Source organism: Diceros bicornis, chromosome 6, assembly GCF_020826845.1.
Source record: "Diceros bicornis minor isolate mBicDic1 chromosome 6, mDicBic1.mat.cur, whole genome shotgun sequence".
Taxonomy (NCBI): domain Eukaryota; kingdom Metazoa; phylum Chordata; class Mammalia; order Perissodactyla; family Rhinocerotidae; genus Diceros; species Diceros bicornis.
The window spans coordinates 87,612,385-87,632,111 of NC_080745.1; the positions used below are offsets into that span (position 1 = coordinate 87,612,385).

The 19,727-nt window shown below is 36.9% G+C and overlaps 1 protein-coding gene across 2 annotated transcripts in view; it reads left to right on the plus strand.

The window, feature by feature from the left end:
• The window catches only part of ZRANB1 (zinc finger RANBP2-type containing 1), a 64,860-nt gene that overhangs the window by 11,873 nt on the left and 33,260 nt on the right, over positions 1-19,727 (plus strand). The window contains exons 2-3 of one of the 2 annotated variants that reach the window (XM_058544247.1): positions 10,730-10,899; positions 12,476-13,326. In XM_058544247.1, the coding sequence (XP_058400230.1) occupies positions 10,859-10,899; positions 12,476-13,326 (892 nt within the window). In that variant the 5' untranslated portion in view covers positions 10,730-10,858. The remainder of the gene's footprint in view (positions 1-10,729; positions 10,900-12,475; positions 13,327-19,727) is intronic. The other variant, XM_058544248.1, reaches the window with a different exon arrangement.

A 19,727-nucleotide genomic window follows, 5' to 3' on the forward strand; every position in this document is an offset into this window, starting at 1 on the left:
CAGTCTTTTATCAGATATGTCTTTTGCAAATATTTTTTCCTGTTTTTCTGTCTTGTCTTATTCTCCGGACAGTTTCTTTTGCAGAGCAGTAGTTTTTAGTTATAACAAATCCAGTTTATCAAGTGTTTCTTTCATGGCTTGTGCCTTTGGTGTTTTATCTAAAAAGTCATCGCCATAGCCAAGATCATCTAGATTTCCTTTTACGTTATCTTCTAGGAATTTTATAGTTCTGCATTTTACATTTAGGTCTGTGATTTATTTTGAGTTAATTTTTGTGAAGGTTGTGAAGACTGTGTCTAGAGTCATTTTTTTTGTATGTAGATGTCCAATTGTTCCAGCACCATTTTTTGAAAAGACTACTTTTTTTTCATTGTATTGCCTTTACTCCTTTGTCAGAGATCAGTTGACTCGATGTATGTGGATCTATTTCTGAACTCTCTCTTCTATTCCATTGACCTGTTTGCCTGTTCTTTCACCAATACGGCACTGTTGATTACTGTAGCTTTATAGTAAGTCTTCAAGTCAGGATAGTCAGTCCTCTGACTTTCTTTTTTTCTTCAGTACTGTGTTGGCTATTCTGGGTATTATGCTGCTCTGTATAAACTTTAGAATTAATTTGTCAGTACCTACAAAATAACTTGCTGGGTTTTTTTTTTTTGTGAGGAGGTCAGCCCTGTGCTAACATCTGCCAGTCCTCCTCTTTTTTTGCTGAGGAACACTGGCCCTGGGCTAACATCCGTGCCCGTCTTCCTCCACTTTATATGGGATGCCGCCACAGCATGGCTTGCCAAGCAGTGCATCAGTGCGGGCCCGGGATCCGAACCGGCGAGCCCCGGGCTGCCACAGCGGAGCGCGCGCTGTTAACCGCTTGTGCCACCGGGCCGTCCCCCAGCTTTCTGGGATTTTGATTGGGGTTGCATTGAATCTCTTGATCAAATTGGGAAGAACTGAGATTTTGATAATATTGTCTTCTGATCTGTGAATGTGGAATATCTCTCCATTTATTGAGTTCTTTGATTTCTTTCATCAGAATTTTGTAGTTTTCCTGGTATAGATCTTGTACATATTTTGTTAGATTTATACTTAAGTATTTCAGTTTTGGGAGTGCTAATGTAGATGGTGATGTGCTTTTAATTTCAAATTCCATTTGTTCATTGCTGGTATATAGGAAAGCAGTTGACTTTTGTATGTTAACCTTGTATCCTGCAACCTTGTTATAATCACTTATTAGCTCTAGGAGTTGTTGATTCTTTTAGAATTTCTACATAGACAATCACATCTTCAGCAAGTAGACAGTTTTATTTCTTCCTTTCCAATCTGTGTGCTTTTTATTTCGTTTTCTTGTCTTATAGCATTAGCTAGAATTTCAGTTCAGTGTTGAAAAGGAGTAGTGAGAGGAGACATCTTTGCCTTATTGCTGATCTTAGTGGGAAGGTTTCCAGTTTCTCACCGTTAAGTATATTAGGTGTAGATTTTTTTGTACACGCTCTTTATCACATTGAGGACGTTCCCCTGTATTCCTAGTTTGCTGAGAGTTTTTTTTTTTTTTTTTAAATCATGGGTGGATGTTGGATTTTGTCAAATACCTTTTTTGCATGTATTCATGTGATCATGTGACCTTTTTTCTTTAGCATGATCTGATGGATTGATGTGATGGATTACATTAATTGTAATGGATGGATTGATGTGATGGATTACATTAATTGATTTTTGAACATTGAACTAATCTTGCATATCTGGGGTAAACCCCTCTTGGTTATGGTGTATAGTTCTTTGTATATGTTGTTGCATTTGATTTGTTAAGGATTTTTGCATCTGTGTTCATAAGAGACATTGAAAAGACAGATTTTTATTACTTCAGTTTGTCTTAGTTTTCTGAAGTGTAATATTCATCTGTGCAAGCTTAGGCTGAAAGACTTTGGTTCATATTTTGGTATATTTCCTCTCTTTTATGAACTGTACCTGCAAGTTGTAGAAAGAAGCTATATTCGTAAACTGTCCAAATGTTTTAACACTGCTTCTCAAACGCAAGCCCAAATGTTTTATTATTAGATTCAACAATCATAAAATTATTCTGTAAAATTGCTACAAAAGTTTGTAAATGCTTACTCCCAATTTTTCTACAGACCAGTAAACAGTTTGTAGACTATCCCAGGCCCCTGGACCAGGTTTTGAGTAGCAGTCAACAATACACAGTATACTGCTTCCTGCTTCTTTTCTAGCGTTAGCAATCTAAGCCTTAATTCTCAGTCTAGAACAGCATTTGTTACCTTCCTGATAGATTTTAAAAACTTTTCATGGGCCGGCCCCGTGGCTTAGCGGTTAAGTGCGTGCGCTTTGCTGCTGGCGGCCCGGGTTCGGATCCCGCGCACGTACCGACGCACTGTTTCTCCGGCCATGCTGAGTCTGCGTCCCACATACAGCGACTAGAAGGATGTGCAACTATAATGTACAGCTATCTACTGGGGCTTTGGGGGAAAAAATAAATAAAATTAAAAAAACCTTAAAAAAAATAAAAACTTTTCATTATGAATATTTTCAAGCATTAAGTACGTATAGAGAGATAAGGAGAATGAATTCTTATGTATGCATCACCCAGTTATCAACATATGGCCAGTCTTGTTTTATTTTTATTCTTCTTAATGGATTATTTTAAAGCAAATTCCAGACGTCTTGTAACACTGTATTTCAGTATATGTTTCTTAAGAGAAAAAGACTCTTTTAAAAAAATGATTTTCGTACTGTTAATCATACCTTAAAGTTTTAATAGTTTCTTAATATCAAATAGGTGTTCAAATAATTTTTTAGCATATATATAAGTTTTAATACACACACACACACACACACACACACACACACAGAGAAATTTGTTGATTGCATCTCCACAGAATCAGTTTGTACCTCTATCCCCTATAATCCTGTGACCTGGTAGTTAAGATCTAGAAACTGGATCATGTTCAGGTTTGATAACTATTATTATTTGGCATATATGATTCATACTGGTATGATGTATGGATGTATGATAGCTTTATTTTAAAAACAGACTTTTGATACTGCTTAGATCTATTAAGTGATTACTAACTTAATATTAGTATATATTTTAGAATTTAGGCTTGAATATCAGAACTTGTCACAAATGGAGCAAAGTTAAAAAACTCTTCATTATCTCTGGAAATAGAGTATTTACAGAATAAATTCAATAAACAAGATTTTCAAGTGAGTCTTTACATAGAAGAATGTGAGATTCTTTGCTAGTTAGAGTTATATAGGGTGGAGATTCTCGAGATCATCTTGTCTAACTCATTCTTTTTTTACAGATGAGAAAATTGAGGCTGTAAAAGATAAAAATGATTTGCTTACTGTCTCATAGTCATTCTTTGCTTTCCTTTAAAACAGGGCCTTGTATAGTTACTGTAATTTGTACACATCTGTCACTTGGGGAGACTTTCCCTTTTTCGATTGTCTGAATGAAAATGGACGTCTTTTCTGTTCTTTTTTTTTTTTTTTTCCAGGGAAAGATTCGCCTTTAGCTAACATCTGTTGTCAATCTTCCTTTTTTTTTTCCCTCCCCAAAACCCCAGTGCATGGTTGTATATCCTAGTTGTAAGTCCTTCTAGTTCTTCTGTGTGAGCTGCCACCATAGTATGGCAACTGACAGACAGGTGGTGTGGTTTCTGAGACCTGGAAATCAACCTGGGCTGCCGAAGCAGTGAGAGCACCAAACTTGAACCACTAGGCCATCAGGGCTGGCTCTCTATTCTTATTTTAATTGACATACAGTGGTTTCTTTAGTAATCTGGATTAGTGTATTAGTTCAAGAGAAGTCAAGCTGACTTTTATTAATAATATTTTCTTCCTTAAGGATTGTCTCCAAAATAAAAAATGATTAAGGTATTTTATAGTCTAAAACCATGGTGAATACTCCAAGTTACCTTTTCTCACTCAATTTTAGATGCCAAATTTAGTATATCTTGTTTTATAAATAAGTTTTTAAAGTTGTGCCTACTTGCTCAACTTTTTAGACATTTTGGAGTAGTTCTCAATCTAGATATGCTTTGGGAAGATTCTGTTTTTTTTTTTTTTGGTGAGGAAGAGTAGCCCTGAGCTAACATTCATGCCCATCTTCCTCTGTTTTATATGTGGGACACCTGCTTTTATATGTGGGACACCTGCCACAGCATGGCTTGAAAAGTGGTGTTTAGGTCCGAGTCTGGGATCCAAACCTGTGAACCCCAGGCTGCCAAAGCAGTGTGCGTGAACTTAACCATTATGCCACCAGGCCAGCTACCAGATCCTTGTAATTTTAAAAAGCTAAAATTTGAGCAAAATGTTAAGGTTTTTTCTTTTATGTTTGCTTGTTTAGATAATGTCTGTTAGTAGTCATCTAGGAAGGACTGCTTAGTGAGAAATTCAGCGCAGTTTATTAATAGTTCAAATTCTCTTTTTCACTGTGGAGTATGATATTGGCTGTGGGTTTGTCATATATGGCCTTTATTATGTTGAGATATTTTTCTTCTACACCCATTTTATTGAAATAGTTCAAATTCTGGGTAATTATGGGCTGTTGTATAATGTATATTTATTACATAGTGTGACAACGGGCTGCCGTATAAATGTATATTTATTACATAGTGTGTATAGTACAGACATTGGACCTAGAATGCCTGGGTTCAAACCCTGGCACTGCCACTTAGTAGCTTTGTGACTTTAGGCAAGTTACTCAACTTCTCTGTTCCTGTTTCCAATCTTTAAAATTAGAGATAATAATAGTACCTGTTTCACAGGGTTCTGAGGATTAAATTAGTTAATGTCTATGTACAGTGCTTAAAACAATGTCTGGCATGCAATAAATGCTTAAGTTTTAGCTCTTTTCTCTTCTTAGTCAGACAAGAATGACCCTGGCAAAATTGTGAAACAGGACAAAGTTGGCCTAGACAGTTATCCATCTCTAATGATTGAGTCAGCAGTGCCTTCAGGCTGCTGCTGGCTTGGGGATTCCTTCCCAGGTTGCCCTTTGCTGAACTTTTTTGCCTACTTGTTCTCCCTGTCCCTGCAATGAAAACTGAAATCAAAAAATCCCCATCCTGTTTTCCTATTCATTACACTAGGAATCGTGAGAAAACTGATCTAATTGAATGTTATTAATAAAAAAACATTTGAAATAACTTCTATTTATAAAATAAGTGCTTTAATTCAAATAATTTTAATGGATTGGAAGTTAGGCAAAATAAATTTGAAAAGTTGAGGTATTGGGAAAAAGATATTTTTGGACAAGATGGTAGCTCTGAGTTGGTTTTGCCTTGGAGTATTTCATCCACTTCGTTCTGCCTGCTTTTTGCATCTTTTTCTTTCTATATGAGAACTCTCTGATTATCTAAAAGTTCCAAGTTTCTTCCCCTCCTTTCTCTATCACACAGATAACATCCATAGTCTTTGGTGAAAAGATGGCCTTTAGTTGGGCCAGTATAGTAATGACTCCTGGTTCCTATGGATACTTTGTTAATTGGGACTAATCTGTTCAGTGTGAACAGAGAATGGATAGGATAATGAAAGAAATCACATTCTGAATGAGGTAGCATGTTCATAGTTCTTGCAAAAGTTTTATCATTTTTTAAATGCTGGGTTGATACGTCTTCCCTGGAGATCATCGCCTCACTTCCATATATGTTTAAGAAAACCGTAGTCATCTTTCATCTAATCAGATTGCACAAGGACAGTATTTTATCTAGTTATATCTCTCCACATTTCTTAGTTGATAGTAGACCTTTGGTAGCTTGTCATAGGTTGCTACATTGAATTAGTTTTGTTTGGGATTATAATTTGGGGTGTGTGATTGACCTGTGATGTCTCAGAAACTGTGTAAAGGAACCATGCTAAGATGGATTCTCCAGTAGCTCGAGATGTATATATATTACTCCTTCTCCTTTTCTTGTTACTGTCTGGGTACTAAAGAGTATAGAGGAAGTTGGCAGAATTACAGAAAAAGCCGTAGTATGTGAAGAGGTAGAATTCCTCTTGAAATGACTAAAATAGATTAAAAGAAAGAACATTGCTTTTGTTTCATGTGAGATTTGACACATTATCAATTAATTTTGTGTCTGTAGATCTTCTTCCATTCTAATCAGTGGATTGCTAATTGTCTAGTGGTTTAAAAGACCAACTATTAGAGTTGTAACTTTTGGGGCTGGCCCGGTGGCATAACGGTTAAGTGCGTGCGCTCTGCTGTGGTGGCCCGGGTTTGGATCCTGGGTTCACACCGATGCACTGCTTGTCAAGCCATGCTGTCGCGGCGTCCCATATAAAGTGGAGGAAGATGGGCATGAATGTTAGCCCAGAGCCATTCTTCCTTACAAAAAAAAACAAAACAAACAAAAAAACCACCCAACCAAACAAAAAAAGAATTGTAACTTTTATTACAGTTTTTTCTAATTAATGCAATGTTGACATGTTAAAATGTAAACTTTATATTCTTTGTTATATTTCAAGGACTTAGGTTTGGTTACAATGAAGTTAGATGTACTAGTTGTATGGGTAGTTGCCTCGGTTAATTCAGGCATAGTGCCAGTAAGGCCAGGGTCACCATAGCAGGTGTTAAATACTTTGTTATTTTCAACAAATTCCTGGGATGGGGCCTTAGCAAGTATGTTTAGTTCAAATCGTCTCATTAGATACAGATGACATAGAAAATAGTGACTTCTGTATAGGAGGAAATTTGGCACATTTTTGAGATCTACTGATTCTTGATTATTTATACGTAATTCCACATAAATTTAGTACTTTCAGAGGATATTTAATGATCGCAAAAGTTTTTGCACCTGTGCCCTTTACATTGCAGAACTTGGTTAGTTAACCAACTCATGAGTGCCTATGGCTTGACCCCTACCTGTTAGTGGCAGACACTTTCCACTGAGGTCTTGCCACAGGAGTGAATCCTCTCTAGAATTTCTCTTTTTTGCTTGAGATTACTCAGAAGCCCCACTCTCTCCTTTCTTTTTTCAGGTCATTCAACATGATCTCTTCTGTAGGTTTTACTAAACACAGGGCTGGTCCACATTCTGTGCCACTAGAATCCCTGAGCCAAAGTTTTTGAAAGCTTAGCTACCTGACTGAAAACTGAGGGGAGGGATGATATAGGGAAAATACGCACAAATCAGTGATGCAGAAACCAGCCCCAAGAGGAAATACAGTAAGTGCCAAATGTCAGTAGAAGTGTAGTTACTTGGAGTGTACTTGAAGTGATTTGAAAAAAGCTTCCTGAGAGAGATGAGACAAACAGTGCTGTGAGTCTGGGGTATGTGTGGTGTGTTTGGGAGTGGGTGTTTGTGTGACGAGAAGGAGTTGAGCGTTTATACTGTTGCAGAAGAGCTTCAGAAAGAGGGGCTTGTTATTAGGAAGATTATTCTGGTGACAGTGAGCTGGATGGATTTAGAAAGGGAAGGCTCTTAGGAGGCTATTAGAGTGGTTCTGACCTGAACTGAGAAAGAGTTGATGGCAGTTGGAATGGGAGGAAAAGAACTGATTGGCCAGAAACCGCTAGAGAGAATCTATGGGGAGAAGGCAGAATTCAAGAAGATGCGGAGTTTCTGTGCTAGGGGCAAGGGTGTTAATGGTGTCTTTAATAGAAACTGGAGAAATCAGGATAGGAGTTTGTTGTGAGAAGAAGGTAAGAGCTTTCATGTAGGATGTGATAAGCTATTGGAGCCCTGAAATGAGGTCAGATTAGTTGATAGTGGGTTCACCATATTGTCAATCTTCAGGATCTTGCTCAAGACTGGTTGTTTTTTTCTGTTGACTGTTGTGAGGAAGATAGTGATGTAGAAAGGTGCTGAGGAGAAAAGAGGAAATGACTGTGGGATTTTTGGTTTAAGAGTTAAGTAGTATTTTATTATATAAATATTACAATTCAGAGTTGCCTTGTAATATTTTAACAGAACCTGAAAATTCAGCATGCTTGGAATATCCTTTTAGTTTTAGCTTTTATCTATATCCCCCTAAGATGCTTTCTGAGCATTTGTACATCTCCATAGATGTATGTAATTAATATTTATATCAACAATTTATATTAATATTTATTTTACTAAGTATAGAGTTACTAATAAAGCTGATACAAAACCTTAAAGACTATCAGCCCTTCCTTTGGATAACTTCTCCTCATTTGAGACTAACTGGCAACTGAGTTTCTCTCAGTTTGTTTCTTAAGTAGTTTGTACTTGATGAGGATTATTTTACTTTTCCAGTTCTCTTTCATAGGGTTGTAGTAGGTGGTTGGGGAAGTTTGTAGCATAGGTGCAATTTTGAGGAATTGACTTCAATATAGATATATTTCTTTTATAATGTTTAGTAATGCTTCACAAATAGGTCTAAGTAATTCATTGTTAAGCATGACAGTATAAAAAATGTTCAGTTACTAGCCTCTGCCTTTCCTCAGCCATTAATCCATATACCCATAATACTTGTGCTTTTATGATTATTTGAACTGGGAAGTATATAATCAAAAGAAGTTATGAATTTAGTACTGGACCCCTAGTAATGGTTGATATACTATGGAGGCATTATTCAGTCTGTCTGCAGATAGAGCTTGATGCACAAATGGACTCATGGACTCTTTGGTCCACAGGATGGCAAATGCTGGTATGTATATGAACCAAGGAATATTTGTTGTAAGAGTAGTAGTTGTGTCTAGTTCCCCTTAAGGTCCAGATTATGCAGATTTTATTGTTGCTTTTTAGTGTACTAATTAATTGAAGTATGATTCATTAGATGGAGTTTGGAAATTTATGTTACATGTAAAATTAGACTTGTAAATTAAATTGATTTGGATATATGAATATGTTAACTTAAAAGATATTTAGTAACAGTTTTATTTCAGTGTGCAATATTAATTCTCAGAGCTGGATGCTATTAAAAATAATGTTCTTTTGGGGATGTTTTGACATCTGGAAGAAGAACTGTACTTAGTGTTAATTTCATCTTAATAATGCAAAATCACATAATTGAGCTGATGTTACCCTTACTCTTGTGTTCCATTTACTGATTACCACAGGTACAAATGGCTCTCTCAGATAATCCTCTTCAATGAATTTTAGCTTTCAGTTACTGAAAAAAACAGTATTCCTACCACGTTTCTAATTCCATGTAGAGTGGACACTGTATACATCATTATCTAATATAATGAATGTACTTATCTCAAAACTTTTGAGGTTGGTTTTGGTATTGCTTAGTTACCTAGATTTTTGGAAGGGGTAGGCTATTTAATACCAGGCATATATGACAATAATTCTTTATTTTTTATGGTAGTTTTTTTTTTTGTCAGACATGGACATTTAAATATGTTATGCCTGGGGCCAGCCCCGTGGCCTAGCGGTTAAGTGCGTGCCCTTTGCTGCTGGTGGCCCGGGTTCGGATCCTGGGCGCGCACCGATGCACGGCTTGTCAGGCCATGCTGTGGCGGCGTCCCATATAAAGTGGAGGAAGATGGGCGCGGATGTTAGCCCAGGGCCAGTCTTCCTCAGCAAAAAAAGAGGATTGGCATGGATGTTAGCTCAGGCCTGATCTTCCTCACACACACACAAAAATAAGTAAATAAATAAATAAATATGTTATGCTGGCACATTAGTTCCATGAAGGTTAGCTAAGATAAGGTAAGGTCACAAGCTGTTTAGTTGAGCCTACAAACATATCAAAGTAAGACTTATCAAAGAAACATGAATTTTTGAATGTGAATATTTTAAATGAAATATTGAAATTACTTGTAGTAGCCCTGGATATGTTCATTATGTCATTTGTTCATGTCATGATAAGTATTTACTTGCTCATTTTAATTTCTTTTTTTTTGTGAGGAGGACCAGCCCTGAGCTAACATCCAATGCCAATCCTCCTCTTTTTTTTTTTTTTTTTGCTGAGGAAGACTGGCCCTGGGCTAACATCCGTGCCCATCTTCCTCTACTTTATATGGGACGCGGCCACAGCATGACTTGACAAGCGGTGTGTCAGTGCGCGCCCGGGATCCGAACCGGCGAACCCCGGGCCGCCGCAGTGGAGCGTGCGCACTTAACTGCTTGTGCCACTGGGCCGGCCCCTCATTTTAATTTCTGATAGCATGAGCAAGTAATTATTTATATTTCATTCCTGAGAAAGTAAAGGAAGAAACTGCCTAATGAGTATGAAAATTGCCATCGAATCTCGATTGTCTGTTTTATGGATTCTTATATGATTATAGTTCCACACCCTTCAGCACACTTTTGGACTGCTGTCAAATTGTGTGTAATGTGTGTACAAACTAAACTTAAAAATCTAAGTAAGATAAATATAAGTTACCTGGGTTAGGGGAAAAAACAGTTGCTGAAGGAGAAAAAGACTTTAAAGCTAAATATAATTAGTATTTTTTTGCTTTTTCTACTTGGTATATACCACTTTTCCCCCTTCAGTAATAACAAGTAACACAGATAGGACTTAGCCTTAGCAAGTTAGTGATAACATTAGTGCACGTATACATTTAAGATTTTAGAGAAAAATGTCTTTCCCATGTCTAATTTGATTGACTAGCCCAATCAGTTAGCTCATTTTATTGCTCTGTTAAATTAAAATTCTAAATATAGTAGTCCATTATTAAAAGAAATGAGTAGGATTAAAACAGAGAATAGATTAAAATAAACCCTTTTAAAATAATTAGTACTTTTGGATAAAGTAGCAGGCTTCAAGTGAAATTCAGTTTTGGTCTCCTTTACAGGAATAGCTATTCACAGTCAGAATACTTATCACGTTTTGCAGTATCTCCTGAGGAAGTCAGAATCTGAGCCAGCATGAAGACTGAATCTTGTCTTTGGTCTGATTTATAAACTGTACTTTTATTCTAACCATGTGCAAGGTGGATGTTATAGCATGGAAACTAAAATCTTAGTAAGTGATTTTTAATTAAGCTATTAAATAGTAGCTTTTCTTATAATGAATTTGTCCTCTTAACAAAGTTCACACACTATGCATGGGGTGAGGACTTGGCAAGCAGGGACATAATAATACACTTATGAAGTGAAATGAAAGATTTAGCTTTCCAGGTTCAGGAAAAATCCTCAAGAAAGAGAGGGAAAGTTTCTATCACTCTGCCTGGGATTCTTTTTACTTTTCTGTTTAAAAATAGGTGGCAGGATGATTTTAATTTAGTTGAGAAGGGATTTAAGAAAGTGGAAGGCTGGCTATAGTGGCCAATGTCTAAAGTCAAGTCATTGAAAAAAAATCATTAGTAAATTGCAATGTAAGTTGCTTTATTAATAAGTTAGTTGTCATTAAATAATGAAGTCTTTATTATAGTGTAGTGTTTAGTAAGCCCAGTGTGTAGAATTCTAGGAACCTTTTAAATGGTTAATACATTTTTAATATGAATTGAATTTTGAGTGTGTTTTAAATATTGAATATTTTGAGTATGAATATTCAAAATTATATTGGAATGGTTATGCTAGTAGTTATTTCAGGGATGTTCCATTGGTTTGATTGTCCCAAGTATGGGTAATGTGCAGTGTTTATTTTTTGTCCTCCAGACAGACCTAGATTTTGAGGATATAGGCTATCAAGGAACTTTATCTCTGTTTCACAGTGTTATTTTGTTAGTTGTAAAGATTACTCCTCAACATCTTTCTTTTCTACCTGTGCTTATTAAGAGCAGTGGATTATTAGCACTTTTTTAAAAAGCTACTTTTCTCCCTTAGCAAGAATGATAGAATTGACTTTGTTTGATCTTCTGAATTCTTAAGGGAATCAGATATTATGATACTATACCTAGATAGCGTAATAATCTATGTTGTTCATAATTTGAGGATGGTTATGTAAGGTATTTGGTTTGTGTTCTTTCCTTTCCCTTTGATCTTTTAAGTATTGGTTATTTTTCTTTTTTTTTAGAAATTTAGGTTCTTTTTTTTTTTTAAATTTTTGTTTATTTTTCCCCCAAAGCCCCAGTAGATAGTTGTGTGTCATAGCTGCACATCCTTCTAGTTGCTGGTTGTGGGACGTGGCCTCAGCATGGCCGGAGAAGCAGTGCATTGGTGCGCACCCGGGATCCGATCCCCGGCCGCCAGTAGCAGAGCGCGCGCACTTAACCGCTAAGCCACAGGGCCAGCCCTGGTTATTTTTCTAAATTGATGGTGATGACCTGGCAGAAATTAAACATTTCTATTACCAGCTTCCCTATTTTAACCTCCTTTCCTCTTGGAACAAACTTCCCTTTATCTTCTGCCTATCTCTTTTGCATTCCAGAGTATAATTACATTAAATCTTGAGGTCTAAGATTTTTCTTTGGGAATTTATCTCTAGTGTCTCTTTGGAAATTAAAGAAAAATAAGGATAGTTCAGCATGATATCTTACATGCCTCTTTTGAGAAATTTGTATTTTATAAGTTGAAGGGTACTTTTATTTTGGGGTCATATTTTCAGAGGTAGAATTATGTAGTTACTGTTTTAATAACCTTGTCCTAATTGTTTATAGCTTCCTGCCTGACATAACTCACTTCAAGAAGTGCACAATGTCAGAACGTGGAATTAAGTGGGCTTGTGAATACTGTACGTATGAAAACTGGCCGTCTGCAATCAAGTGCACTATGTGTCGTGCTCAAAGACCTAGTGGAACAATTATTACAGAAGATCCATTTAAAAGTGGTTCAAGTGATGTTGGTAGAGATTGGGATCCTTCCAGCACTGAAGGAGGAAGTAGTCCTTTGATATGTCCAGACTCAAGTGCAAGACCAAGGGTTAAATCTTCATACAGCATGGAAAATGCAAATAAATGGTCATGCCACATGTGCACATATTTGAACTGGCCGAGAGCAATCAGATGTACCCAGTGCTTATCCCAGCGTAGGACCAGGAGTCCCACAGAATCTCCTCAATCCTCAGGATCTGGCTCAAGACCAGTTGCTTTTTCTGTTGATCCTTGTGAGGAATACAATGATAGAAATAAACTGAACACAAGGACCCATCATTGGACTTGTTCTATTTGCACATATGAAAACTGGGCCAAGGCTAAAAAATGTGTTGTTTGCGATCATCCCAGACCTAATAATATTGAAGCAATAGAGTTGGCGGAGACTGAAGAGGCTTCCTCAATAATAAACGAGCAAGACAGAGCTCGATGGAGGGGAAGCTGCAGCAGTGGTAATAGCCAGAGAAGATCACCTCCTACTACAAAACGGGACTCTGAAATGAAAATGGATTTTCAGAGGATTGAATTGGCTGGTGCTGTTGGCAGCAAGGAGGAACTTGAAGTGGACTTCAAAAAACTAAAGCAAATTAAAAACAGGATGAAAAAGACTGATTGGCTATTCCTCAATGCTTGTGTGGGTAAGTTTCTGCGTTTTTAAAATGGTATGGGAAAAGATATTAAAAATGACATGAAAGATATAAGCAGGGTCCATATTATTTAGCATTTAGTGCATTCAGCATGATAGCTATACTCCCAGTCTGCATGCATAAGAATCTCTGTATTTGTGATCCTGTCATAACTTTGTCCTAAAGTGCCTCCATATCATTTCTGTACGTGTGTCTCCATCATTAGAGAGAAAAACTTTTTAAGTTAAAGCAGAGTTTTTTACATATCAGTAGTAAAATATACACCTGGAGTTTAAAACTGCTACTCTATTTATTGTAACAAGATGTGACTGAGGAACACCAGCTGCTGCTTCAGAGTGTTTGTAAACAGTGTGAGCATCTTGTGATGATAGAAGCTTTAGTCAGATGTTAAAAATATCACAAAAATGTGTGACTCCAAGAAGTTGAACAAACGTGATATTGACCTTGAAAATACTGATGTTAATTTAACATTAATGTCGTGTAGTAAATATTTGCAAACTTTATGAAGCTGATTTCACAGTTCAAATTATCATTTGTGTGTTTTGTGGTTTTAGTGCTTTCCTAAGGAAATTCTGGATATTGGTCCCAGTTACTGGCTCAGAGCTGTTAAAGGACAGAGACATGTTGTGAGAGCAGGGTTTTCACCAGTTATTGACTTGAGTTGATTATTTTTGATGTAATTAGCAAAAGCAGTTATTTTACTCTTCTGCATTTTTCTTTTCTTTTTTGGGGGGGGAGTAGGTTAGCTGTTTGAGTTTTATGATTTAAATTATTTGGATGGAGTGCTTACTTTGTCATTCCATTTTGTAGAGGAAATTTTGAGTGACTACTGAAGTTAAGTATTGTGTGGAACAATAGCTAAGCCTTATACATGGCTTAGTTGTATGTATATATTTTTTTCCCAGTACTAATTTCTTTTGTTTATCACATTGAATATAGCCCCAAGAATATGTAAGACATAACTGTAAGAACCTGCAAGTCGTAAAAGTAGATGTCAAGAAATCTGAGTTTTCCTCTTTTTTTTTTTGGTGAGGAAGATTAACCCTGAGCTAACATCTGTTGCCAATCCTCCTCTCGCTCTTTTTTTTTTTGCTGAGGAAGATTGACCCTGGGCTAACATTCGTGCCCATCTTCCTCTACTTTGTATGGGTCGCCACCACAGCAGGGCTTTCCAAGTGGTGCGTAGGTGCGCGCCCAGGATCCAAACCTGTGAACCCCAGGCTGCCGAAGCAGAGCGCGAAAACTTAACCACTACACCACCAGGGTGGCCCCCAAGAAATCTGAGTTTTTTATTTTAGTTTTGTCCTGGCAAAAAAGAATGTCCCAGCAGATGAGCCCTTCTGAACACGAAACTTAGGTACCTAGTAACTGTTAGCTCCAGTATTCTCCTGTCCTGAGGACTAGGGATGAAAGCACGCTGAGCCGTTTTCTATTTCTGTTGTCCCATTTCATCTCATTGTTTTTTTTTTTTCTCCCCAAGTTGGGGTACCACATATGGCATGTGATTGCCTTTTTTTTTCTACAGGAGATACAAAAGGGGTTTTATTTATTATTATTTTTTTTAATTGAGGTCAAACTCATGTAACTTAAAATTTACCATTTTGAAAGTGAACAATTCACTGGCATTTAGTGCATTCACGGTATTGTGCAACCACCACCTCTGTCTAGTTCTGAAATATTTTGATCACCCTAAAAGGAAACTCTGTTCTCATTAAGCAGTTATTCCACATCTCCTCCTCTCCAGAGTCCCTGGTAATCACCAGTCTGCTTTCTGTCTCTATGGATTTATACCTCTTCTGGATATTCATATAAATGGAATCTTATATTATGTGACCTTTTGTATCTAGGCATGGTTGTTTTTTAATTACCTGTATACGTTTTGGAACACTCTTAAAATTATTTTTGCAGGCAGTAGTGGACTGTGCATACATTTACTACAAGGTGGTGTTATAGGACACATAAGATTATGGATGTAATGAATCACATTGCAACAATTCTTAACCTCTTTTGGGGTCATAGAATCCTTTAGGAATCACGTTCATTGTTTCTTCAGGTTAGTGGATCTCAGGATAAGGACTCCTGCTTTGAAATATTTTCTCTCCTTGAAACACACAAGTTAGACCAATCAATATAACTTTATGTCTATTATTTCCTGTCATTATAACTACTCTGTCTTCTTGGTGCTGCCTTTTACTTCTTTCCACATATCCTTACTTCTTTTGAATAACCATCCTTGTACTTCTTTGCATTCTAATAGCTGTGAGTTCATTTTATTTTATTTTATTTATTTATTTATTTTAATTTTTATTTATTTATTTTTCCCCCAAAGCCCCAGTAGATAGTTGTATGTCATAGTTGCACATCCTTCTAGTTGCTGTATGTGGGACGCAGCCTCAGCATGGCCGGAGAAGCGGTGAGTCGGTGGGCGCCCGGGATCTGAACCCTAAGCCATGGGGCCGGCCCTGTGAGTTCATTTTAAAGGTGGAACAGAAAATCTAACCAGCAAGACCAGTGTTGGATTTGGTCTTGTTTCGTTTACAAAACAGTTTGTACGTTGTTAAGTTCCTATTCCCACCCACTTCAGAGTTTCTAGGTTCTTAGGGCCAGGGATTGATTGTATTTGGTTCTTAGTAATGTGGATTCTGTCTTTCCTATCAGCAGATATTTTTTGTCTATTCACTACACAATGTGGTTCTGAACTGTTGTACAAAAGATTATGGCCCTGTGTTTACTGGGTAGCCATATCCTGATTTGTAAACATCACTGAAGTATGTTAAAACTTTTTTTTTTTACTTGTGTACATTGTGTTGGGTTAATTACTAGAAGTCCACACGTACTGAAAATTAATCTTTACTTCTCCTTTTCTACCTGCCTTATGTTCTCCAGATTGCATTAGATATGGTATATTATGGCTTGGTGATGTTAGGCATTTAAAAAAAAAATCATCTCAGTGCTCACTGCGGCAGCACATATATTAAAAAAATCATCTCCAAAATATATATTCAGTATAAAATGTAATTGAGTATAAAATTTATACTAAGTATAAAATGTGAGATGTTTTCATTTGAACTTGGAAAAAAAATCTCAACTTTTAGGCTAGCTTTGTAGCTGATAAAATAGGAATGAGGAAGATTCAGTTGTTGAGAAGGCAAAAAGTAAACTAAAGCAGCAACAGTAGTGAGCAAGACGCTTTTACGTGACTTGTTGGGTGTAAGTTTCACATAAGCCTTGTTATCTCATGTGGTGAGAGGATGTTGGGGACAGCGGTGCCAAAACGTGACATCAATAAAAGTGGAATCTGAGAGTGGGAGCCGGGATGGTAAAGGCAGAGGTGTGAATTTAAATATGCAGTTGTCTCTGGAATGTCTGCAGTTTGGTGCCAGGTATTTTGTGGGAGGTCATGTCGGAGCTAATCATAGACTGCCTTTCCCACTGCATAGATAATAATGTCCCTAGAGAATAGGGCAGCACTACCTAGCACACCATTTTAGTTCTGCTGTTGTATTGACTCAGTGGCCTTTTAAAAGAACATTTAAATTTGTGACCCAGGTTGGTCCCTTGAAAAGACCGAGGATCAGAAAAGAATCCCAAATTAAATCTGTGTAACAACTTCTTGTAATCCTGAACCCTATAACGAAATATCCAGCTGCCTATATACAGCATCTTCCCTTGAGTATCTAATATTTAAAAAACTCATTTCAAACTCAGTGAGGCTAAAACTGAACTGATCTCTCCCTCAAATCTGTTCTCTCACGGTGCCCCATCTTGGTTGATGACAAGTTCATCATTCCATTTGCTGTACCAAAAGCCTTGGTCATCCTTGGTTCTTTTCTTTTTCTGTTATACTCCATTCCTATTTGTCAGAAAATCTTATTGGCTCTACCTTCAAAATATATCCAGAATCTGGCCGCTTCTCACTACCCTGGTCTAGACCGCCTGGTCTCTGTCCTTGCCCTCCTTTACAAACTGTTTTCCACATAGGAGCTGCTCTTAAAACTCTGCTCAGAACCCTCCAGTGATTCTCTGTGTTGCTCAGAGTAAAAGCCAGAGTCCCTCAAAGACTCTCTAGGCTCTCCCACACCTCGCTGTGCCCATATGCATTGTTTCCCTCTGACCTCATCTGTTGCTCTCAACCTTGCTCATTTGTTCCAGCCACTCTAGCCACCTTTCTTGTCTACAGATAAGCCCCAAGTCTTTGTACTTGCTGTTTCCTCTGCCTGCATTGCTCTTTGTCTAGACTGTAGGATTAGCTAATTTACTTCCTTCAGTTTTTCTCAATGTTGGCTTCTCAGTGAGGCCTACCTGACTCTGCTGTATCTAACATTGCAGCCCTGTCCTGTACCCCTTCCCCCAGCTCTAATTTTCTTCACTGCACTTGTCACCTTCTAATACACTTGGTCACCTTATTATTTGTCTCTCTCTTCCTTAGGATTTAAGCTTCATGAGGGCAAGGAATTTTGTTTTGTTCACAGATATATCCTAGTACCTAAAACAGTGCTTGATACATAGGTGGCATTCAGATATTTGTTAAATCAATCAGTGATTAAATCTTTGTGGAAACTGGGATTTGGACAAATAGACCTTTCTGCTTCTTTCCTGAATTTCTGGATTCTTTGCTTTCTGTATTTTTTACCTTATCGACTACCTAGGGCTCAATCCAGTGGGAGCCATCTTGACTTCTCCTTGTCAGGGGAAGACAGAGGAAGTAGGTATGATAGGGTTTTACTGGAAAGAGTAGAGAGGCCTCAGTTTATCGCTAGGCAGTCTATGGATATGGAAAGCCCGCAGTCAGATTTCCTTACCTTTAATTTCTCTATCTTCCTACCTTCACTGATGAATATTTGATAATTTGATGGATATATGATATAAAGAAAAAAATCATCCTATGTGTTTGCTATACCTAAAGTCCTAAATCAAATAAAATTTTTCCTTGAAAATTTTTTATTCAGTTGTCATTGGACCTATTGTTTCCTCTTTGGCGTTTTGTCTCGCATCTTAAACGACAGCTGCCTCTTTCTTAACATTTAGCTTATTCAGTGACCCTGCTAATAGAGATGGGAAGGATTTGAGATTGGTGGGGTCGGTGGTGTTGAAGGCATAGGGGGAAAAGAATCAAGCTTATATAACAAATACATATTGAAACTGGAATTTTTTTGCTGAAATGTTCAGTTGTTCCATGGCAGTGGCGTTATAGAGAACATGTGCATCAAAATGTCTGTTGTTGTTCCCCAGCTTTGGTGTGACCTGCAGTGTGCACTGGTGTGCTTGTTGAGAATCACTGACTCATGGGCTAAACTAGAATCTTCTTAGGAAGGAGCATGCTGAAATGGAATCCTGAGCATTGTAGTCTTGGTTATTCCTGAGCAAAATTTTGATGTGTCTAAAAACTTATATGATTCTTAAAACATAGAAAAATATTAAAATTAACTTTCAAGTTGTCTGCAAAAATATTGTTATAGTTGATCTAATATTTCACCCTTTCTCATAATTTAATTACGTTGAAAATCAGTATTTGTGGCAGTTATTTCCTGTATTGATGCCAATTGTATTTTGGCCCCCTTGCCGGAAACCTCTATATGGTGTCATGTATATCTGCCCCCCACTCCACGGTCACATGTAAATGTAGAAATATCTAAAACTTGTATAGTGTTAAACATGTCAGAATGTATTTGCCCATTGGTTTCACTAACACTTTTTTCATTTTAACAAAAATTAGCAATATTTAGGCTTTTATTACGTTTTAAAATATTCTTTTCAATTTATTTTGATATTGGTATTAAAAATTATGTAGATGAATGGTTTTTCTCAAGAAAGCAAACCATTAAGGTTGTGTTAGTGTTATTTTTCTTTCTCTGGAATAACAAATCTATTGCAAAATGTAATCTTCTGTGGTGACCTTTTTAATTCCTAGTTTTGAGGTACAGAGTCTGGTCAAATGAAAGGAGTATTGTACAATAATCCAAAAATTAAATTAACTTCAATGGAAGAAAATGTCGTGTAAGATTAGTTTTTGAGAGATGATGGTACTGTGAACTGGATTGATAATAAAGTGATTTATACCAAGAAAATTAGCACATCAAAACAAAACAGAAAAAGAAATCCTTGACATAGGACACAATAGTGGTTTTACCCATTTATTAAGATGTCTTTGTGGCTGACTTTTTAACTTTAGAGGAAATTCAGGGCATATACATTACTGTAAAGAAAAAAATAGAAGAGGCTTCAATTCTCTAGGTCAGTACTCCTTAGCTTTAAAAATTATTAATTTGCTCCATGGAGATATTTTCTTGATGACTTGTCTGAAGGCACAAAATATCAGATATCTTGAAAAATACACTATTAATGAGATGGATTACAGTGTTCAAGTCTGTATTTTTTCACTTTCCCACTAC